The sequence below is a fragment of the Oncorhynchus gorbuscha genome, linkage group LG12 (assembly GCF_021184085.1).
Source record: "Oncorhynchus gorbuscha isolate QuinsamMale2020 ecotype Even-year linkage group LG12, OgorEven_v1.0, whole genome shotgun sequence".
Lineage (NCBI taxonomy): Eukaryota > Metazoa > Chordata > Actinopteri > Salmoniformes > Salmonidae > Oncorhynchus > Oncorhynchus gorbuscha.
This window is the reverse complement of record NC_060184.1, coordinates 14,018,786-14,026,787: the sequence shown is the minus strand read 5'-3', so window position 1 is coordinate 14,026,787 and position 8,002 is coordinate 14,018,786. Positions and strand designations below refer to the sequence as shown.

Here is an 8,002-nt window from a genome sequence, read left to right as displayed (position 1 = left end):
TTTCTGGTTGTAACAGAACATTTTACAAACATATTTCTTTCTTTGCAAACAAAAGTGGTCAAATATGCTTTTGTGAATGTGACATTTGACAACATTTGTTACTCCACAGATTGCATTTATGACCTTCATTTGACATATTTGTGACTCACTACTTAGTTTTCTAATAAAACGTTAAAAATATATATCTCCACAGCCTCTCACTGTGACTCCAGTAGCCGGTCGATTCATTGTTAATGACGAGACGCAGACGAGAATAACATGTTGGGTGGTGGGAGGGGGGTGGCACAGGATTGTCATTTCCTCATCACATTTTTAACACTAGAGCCCCTCCCTCCTTTCTTGTTTTTAACACTAGCCCCTCCCTCCTTTCTTGTTTTTAACACTAGCCCCTCCCTCCTTTCTTGTTTTTAACACTAGAGCCCCTCCCTCCTTTCTTGTTTTTAACACTAGAGCCCCTCCCTCTTTTCTTGTTTTTAACACTAGAGCCCCTCCCTCCTTTCTTGTTTTTAACACTAGAGCCCCTCCCTCCTTTCTTATTTTTAACACTAGAGCCCCTCCCTCCTTTCTTGTTTTTAACACTAGAGCCCCTCCCTCCTTTCTTGTTTTTAACACTAGAGCCCCTCCCTCCTTTCTTGTTTTTTGAACACTAGAGCCCCTCCCTCCTTTCTTGTTTTTTGAACACTAGAGCCCCTCCCTCCTTGTTTTTTGAACACTAGAGCCCCTCCCTCCTTTCTTGTTTTTTGAACACTAGAGCCCCTCCCTCCTTGTTTTTTGAACACTAGAGCCCCTCCCTCCTTTCTTGTTTTTTGAACACTAGAGCCCCTCCCTCCTTTCTTGTTTTTTGAACACTAGAGCCCCTCCCTCCTTTCTTGTTTTTTGAACACTAGCCCCTCCCTCCTTTCTTGTTTTTGAACACTAGCCCCTCCCTCCTTTCTTGTTTTGAACACTAGCCCCTCCCTCCTTTCTTGTTTTTAACACTAGCCCCTCCCTCCTTTCTTGTTTTTAACACTAGCCCCTCCCTCCTTTTTTGTTTTTTTTGTTGACACTTGTGCATTAATTTGGAGAGGATTTTCGCGGTTGAATGTATTGATAGATCATGTGTTTAGGGTTTTCCTGCCGTATGTATTGGTTTGGTTGGTTGAGGTCCATACACACAGCTCACTGTGTTCTAGTTACACATAGTCCTAGGGCATTTCCTTGAGGTGGTTGTTCATTGGTGGATTGTGTTTTTACTGTTCATGTGTGTACAGACACTCAGTGTTGTCACTCCTTAGATCCTTCCAGTGGTGGAGGACACGTTCCTGTTCTCCCAGGTGCCCCTGGCCTTCCAGAAAGTAGAGCGGGGTCACGCCAGGGGGAAGACTGTGGTCACCGTGGCCCAAGAGGAGGAGGGGACCGGAGTGACTGAAGAGGAGGGGGAGGCTAGTGACACCCCAGAGCAAGTCAGGGAGGAAGTCAGGCAAGCAGCGCCAAAGAGCTAAACCGCTGTGATGTCAACACTAAGCATTGGGGCATTAAGGCACGCAACTGTTTTGGTTTTTTAAACGCTTTGCAACGGACAACTTAAATCATTTGAGTTTTTTGGTCCCACCCTGTTTGTCAGTTTTCTTCCATTTGCCTAATATGTACAAACGTGGATATGGTTTGTCCATGTCTATCCTGTAGAACGCTGAACTCTTGAGCGCTACTGCAAAACACTGGTTGGTATGCATTGTTTGCGCTTTTGCAGATAAACTGCTTGTTTGAGAAAGGCAACATTTATTTATCTTATGGTTTGTCTTGTGTGTTGAGAATTCTTTACGGAAAAGTCAAATATATACATTTTGGCCTGCGCAATTGATTCATTCTTTTATGACATGTTTTGTTAGGCAATTTGTTATTCCAAATATTCTAGATAACAAAATATAATCACATTGCAGATTTATTTACATAAGGACATTAATGGCAGAAGGGAATAAAATGTCAAAACAATACATATTCATCAATACATATTCATCAATACATATTCATCAAAAAATATTCATCAATACATATTCATCAATACATATTCATCAATACATATTCATCAAAAAATATTCATCAAACTCGTATATTATCAGATATTAAAGGGTAGGTAAAGTATTTCAAGTTTAGTCTGAGTCCATTTTCCCATAATGTAGTAATGAATACTATTGTTTTGTCCCTGTTTGTTCGTGAAGAAGTAATGCGATATTATAGATTATCCAGGAAATGTGATATATTTTTCATCTTGACCTCAGAGGAAAGATTATACTGTATATAAGCTTCTCTTCCAGCAGCAAATGTTCTGTTCCTGAGGCATCTTGTCCTTGAGACTTGTGTGGGGCCCACGCTGCAGCTGCGCCACAGAGCGCTGAGGCCCCTCACCATACTGCACCTCAAAGACTTCACCTAGTTCTTCCCTCTCAAAACAAGACCTCAGAGAATCTCCACTGTCCATCTTTGGTTGGGTTTGTTTGGATCAAATGCGTTGAGAATCACCTGGTTTCTGTCATAGTGTTGACCACCTGCAAGGACAGACAAAATGATTTGAGTTGTGCCTTGTTTAAATACAATGTGTCCCTTCCTTGGGCCAATCACTGATCTGCCAAGGTTGGATCAGTGAAAGCACAATGGAAACATTGCCTTAACTTATCCAGACAACATTGCCTTAACTTATCCAGACAACATTGCCTTAACTTATCCAGACAACATTGCCTTATCTAATAACTTACTGATTAGTGAATGCCTCAAAGGAGGGGCAAATTTGAGGGGGGTTTTCATAGCCTATCGGTGAATCCCAAAACACCCTCTGGTCCCTACCAACTCGCTTGGAAGGCCCTTCCTTGGGACTTGTGCATATGGTGGAGGTGCGCGCAAATGGAGGAACGAGGAGAAGGGAGTGATTTGAGATTCAGCCTGTCTGTCTGAACTTGTCACAAGCCTACTTGTTACTGAATCCAACTGCAGCCCATTGTCATGTCTCTGTCCATCCACAAGGTGTCGCTAATTCACAATTATTCTAGTCAAGTTACCTAATCTAAATAAAACCCCAGAACAATGAAGTGAAACCAGTGAACAATACAATACACAGACTAGTTCCTGTAGCTCTGAGAGGTAGAAGCATTATTGCAATAGGTTTCTCTTTCCTTCTGATTGGCTGGGTGGCAATGTCGTCATATTGCTCCTACCTATCAAATCCTCTCATATCTACAGGAGTGGAATCCCATATTTGTTGTTTTTGCCTCACCTTTCACCTCCAGGAGCAAGTCAGGGCTGGCGGTGTAGCGGATGAGGCCATCAGGCGTGATGCTCCAGCAGGAGGGTTGTTTGCCAGGCTCAGGTGAAAGGCCCATACGACTGCCTGGAATGGCCACGCTGCACGGAGCCACACAGCAATCCTCCTGCACCTGGCCAGACAGAGTAGAAAACTTTATTATCCTCTAAAGAGGAAATAATTTGTACCGACATTCAATCACACACTTTAAATAAAGCATGGGCCTGCATCAAGCATAAAAACTAGTTGAGTGTTGTAATAAAGCATATAAGTGCAACATAGAGCATGCTGCTGTGAGACGTGGCAGGGAGTCCAGAGCTGCAGTACAAAGGCTGTCATAAACTCACTAATTGAAGTCATGGGTCGGAAATTTAAAGTTCATGAAATAATAATCAACATGCTTACTCAAAAGTTCTACTCCCAAAAATAGTTGGGTGCAGGATCCTTGTCGATAGTCCATGAACAATGAAAAGGATGGCATTAAATGTGACGTTACAAGGCCATGTTCAGAGTGCTTCTCTGGAAGCATAAACTATAAGAACTGTTCAGTAGGTGTAGCCCACGACCTAGACAGACTACTGTATAGATAGAATACTTAACAAATCCCCAAGAATTTGATTACCCAAGAACCAGCAGTACTCCAGAATCTGATTTAAATACCCTGACTCTAGTGCTTGTTAAGTCACAGTTTTCCTGGTCTGTCCACCTTCTCTAAACTGGAGCTCTGCTTCCCGAGCCTGACGGGCCCGACATTATACATCTGGTTAGAGCCGGGTAAGTCCTGTTTCAATTACATAAGGGCTCGGGTATCACTACATTGATGACTAACATATTAAAGTTGAGCCATTTGCTTGTGCTGTGCTGCACACTAGTCATATCTGACTAAGATCATAACATGGTGTCAGAAGTGCTTCAACCTCGTCAAATATAAAACAAAGATTATTTAAAATAACGTATAATGTTCCATGAGTTTAGTGACTAAAAGTAGCTAACAGCTAACTGCTCTCTCATGTCTCTTCGTTTGTTGAGCAGAGCCAGAGATACTTTTAAGGAGATGGAAAACTCCATTGGAATCCTATTAACGGCCATTGTGTACATTGCCCATGCTACATCAATGGGACACATGGTCCATTCTGGGTGATTCTGGGACAAGGTGAGCTTTCTCTCAAGGCGTGAATGGGAATCAATTGGGTGCTAGCTCAAAAACCCAACATTAGCATGAATTTTGTCAACAAGAAGTACAATATTACAAATCTTTGGAGATGTGAGATAATTAACTTGCTATCTGTATAGCTTTGGAATTGTGACATTATGTACTTATTGAGGAAAATAGGCACATTTCTCGACTCGCACTCTGATTTTGAGGAAGGATTGTGTGATGATTAGCTTAGCAACCACGTGAAGCAGCATGAGAACGTGAACGCGATTGGTTGACAGTCTGCTGGGTGGGGCGTTATACATTCCTCCATTCATTGCCCATTGCTATGGATACAGACTCAAGAGTCGCCGTGAGCAGAGTGCATGTCGAGTGAGCTGGCTGCACGCAGGGAGCGATAAGAGTGACAGGAGCGGCTAATGGATTTACTAATGGAGGAAGTTACTTCTGATTTCGGACAGGGCCTTACATTTGCCAGAAGCAATCGGGCCTGGGTAGGGTCTGAACATCACGGGCATGGGCAAGGCTTAAAAATTCATAAACCCTGCAGGGCTTTACTCTAAACACCCTGTTGCCATGACGATGCTACCTTGCAGTGGAGATGGCCGTCCCGATAGAACCAGATCTGTTCGACTCCGCCCATCTCCTCCGTTGCCTGGATACGCATCAGCTTGATGTCATCCATTTCCCCAGTTACAGACATTAGAAGGCCCTCCTGGCTCCTCAACCGGAAGTGTACCTGTCGCTGCTCAGGTAACACACACACACACACACACACACACACACACACACACACACACACACACACACACACACACACACACACACACACACACACACACACACACACACACACACACAGGATTAGGGTTCACTGTCTATGAACCATAAGTAGTTCTCAGTTCAACATAGCTCCATTGATGGGGCCGTTACAGAGTAGTACACTATAGAAGCCAACAGCGCACCTTTAAAAGGTATTTTCCCTGACTTTGGCAGAGATCACATTAACGGTAAATGCTGCCGATGTTGGCTCAAGTGTAAATGACCTTTTAAAAATCTGTTATAATGCGTAGCTCTATAACGAAACTAGGATTGAATCCTGGCCTTAATCTCCGTGTGCCCATATAATCATGTTATCACATTTGAGATGGCTTCTTACCTGGATCAGTGGGCGCAAGGATCCGATTCGCTGCCAGCTACTGAATGTTCGCCAATCGAGCACCTCGCCGGGCTTCAGCAGAATCTGAGCTCCGCGGTAGTTGATCCCCTCATACAGCACCCACCTGTCAATCAGAAGTAACCAAGTGTCAATCAAAAAGTATCAATACACACTAGCAAAGCTTAGTGTCTCACATATCAGACAAATTATTCCTTGAACTTTTCACTCGGTGTCAATCAAAGACGAGGTCAAAACACAGTTACCAAACTAAGCGTCTCACATATCAATTAGTGAGGAATGATTGCTTTGCCTTTTCACCCACTCAACCCCCATAGAAACTGGAACAAATCAACACAGGAACATCCTGTCTGTGCTGATGTCATCGCTTTATCTGGATCAAAAGCTCCATTCATTTGGCCTCGTCCCATTTCTCTCCCTGCAAGAAAGTCCCACTCATGAGTTATAGGTCTGACCCTGCCGTGTCTCCTTGTGTTTCTGTGTGTTGCAGAGGTGAGTCCACATCTCCAGTCTGAATGTCACACACCATTGGGAACTTTCCACTGGTCTGGACCAAGCCTCACTACCTCATAATATCCCACGATTCCAAGACCCTTCCCTTCCAAATCAACCTTTATTTATACAGCACATTTCAGACATGGAATGCAATGCAAATTGCTTTAAAAAAAACTTTAATATTTACTACACAACAAACATAAGAGGATAAAAAAACAAAAGAATAACAATTAAAACTGAAAAGCACCCTTAAGAAAAACAAAGCTAAAAAGGTGTGTTTTAAGATCTCTTTCAAATATGTCCACAGTTTCAGCCCCCTTCAGGTTCTCTGGCAGGCTGTTCCAGTGGCTGGGGGCATAGTAACTAAAGGCTGCCTCTCCATGCTTCTTGGTCCTAGGCTTTGGGATAGTTAAAAGGCCATTGTCAGAGGACCTGAGGGACTTACTGGGTACAACTTAAAAGCATGTCTGACATGTATTGGGGTGCACAGTCGTGGACTGATTTAAAAACCAATCGAATAATCTTCAAATAAATTCTGAAACTCACAGGCAGCCAGTGCAGAGACCTTAAACCCAGTGTAATGTGTACTGTTCGTCTGGTCTTGGTCAGTATCCGTGCTGCAGCATTCTGTATGTTTTGCAGTTGACCAATGGCTTTTTTGGGTAGACCAGACAGGAGAGTATTACAGTAGTGCAGCCTGCTTGTAATAAAAGCATGAGTGAGTATTTTTGTATCAGCCTGAGAGCGAAACAGCCACACCTTGGCAATGTTCCTCAGGTGGTAAAAAACTATTTTGGTCACATTTCTAATGTGTGATTCGAAATGGAGTTCAGAATCTAATATAACACCTAGGTTTTTTAGTTAGTTTTTGATATTTTATTGCCTTTGAATTAACATTTGTGGCCAGATTCTCTCTTGACTCCAACCTAAGTGTTTGTAAACTTCTGACTTCACCTGTATGTAAGTAAGGTATTTCGTTTTTTATAAATTAGCAAACATGTCTAAAAACCTGTTTTCGCTTTGTCATTATGGGGTATTGTTTGTAGATTGAGGACTTCTAAGATTGATTTTAGAATAAGGCTGTGAAGTATCAAAGTGGAAAAAGGGAAGGGGTCTGAATACTTTCTGAATGCACTATATATACCATGTTCTTCTCTCAGAATATCATAATGGACCTGCAACTTTGACTTTCTCCACTTCCGCTCTGCCTTCCTGCAACTTCTCTTTAATTGATTAGTTTCCTCACGCATCCAAGAGCCTCTCCGTTTGGCTGTGGCCCTTTTCATCTTTACTGGAGCTATGGCATCAACAGTTGCCTTTAAATTGCAATAGAAACTATCAACTAAATCACAAGAGGAAGGCAGAATAGGTGGTGGAGTATTGGTCTGACAGTCAATAAAATCTGTAGCAACTTCAGAGGTAAGATAGTGTTTCTTAATAATGCGTTCAGTACTACCCTGTGCTATGGGCAACAGGGAAGTAAAAAATACACAGTCCCCCGTTGCCTGGATGAGACTCCAACTTCCTGCTGACCGTGTGTTCTACACTAGACTAAACTCCTACTTCCTACTGACCGTGTGTTCTACACTAGACTAAACTCCTACTTCCTGCTGACCGTGTGTTCTACACTAGACTAAACTCCTACTTCCTGCTGACCGTGTGTTCTACACTAGACTAAACTCCTACTTCCTGCTGACCATGTGTTCTACACTAGACTAAACTCCTACTTCCTGCTGACCGTGTGTTCTACACTAGAATAAACTCCTACTTCCTGCTGACTGAGACTAAACTCCTACTTCCTGCTGACCGTGTGTTCTACACTAGAATAAACTCCTACTTCCTGCTGACCGTGTGTTCTACACTAGACTAAACACATTTACTAGACTAAACTCCTACTTCC

At 42.8% G+C, this 8,002-nt stretch overlaps 2 protein-coding genes across 3 annotated transcripts in view; one reads left to right on the top strand and one right to left on the bottom strand.

Moving 5' to 3' along the window:
* LOC123990549 (reticulon-4-interacting protein 1 homolog, mitochondrial-like) overlaps window positions 1–1,836 on the top strand; it is a 17,324-nt gene extending 15,488 nt beyond the window's left edge. The window contains exon 9 of the mRNA XM_046291147.1: window positions 1,275–1,836. Within this exon, the coding sequence (XP_046147103.1) occupies window positions 1,275–1,481 (207 nt within the window). The 3' untranslated portion in view covers window positions 1,482–1,836. The remainder of the gene's footprint in view (window positions 1–1,274) is intronic.
* Window positions 1,833–8,002, bottom strand: part of LOC123990548 (beta/gamma crystallin domain-containing protein 1-like) — a 65,751-nt gene continuing 59,581 nt past the window's right edge. For both annotated transcript variants that reach the window (XM_046291146.1, XM_046291144.1), the window contains 4 exons: window positions 5,590–5,713; window positions 5,020–5,175; window positions 3,248–3,407; window positions 1,833–2,525 (listed from right to left, as the gene is read on the bottom strand). In XM_046291146.1, the coding sequence (XP_046147102.1) occupies window positions 2,437–2,525; window positions 3,248–3,407; window positions 5,020–5,175; window positions 5,590–5,713 (529 nt within the window). In that variant the 3' untranslated portion in view covers window positions 1,833–2,436. The remainder of the gene's footprint in view (window positions 2,526–3,247; window positions 3,408–5,019; window positions 5,176–5,589; window positions 5,714–8,002) is intronic.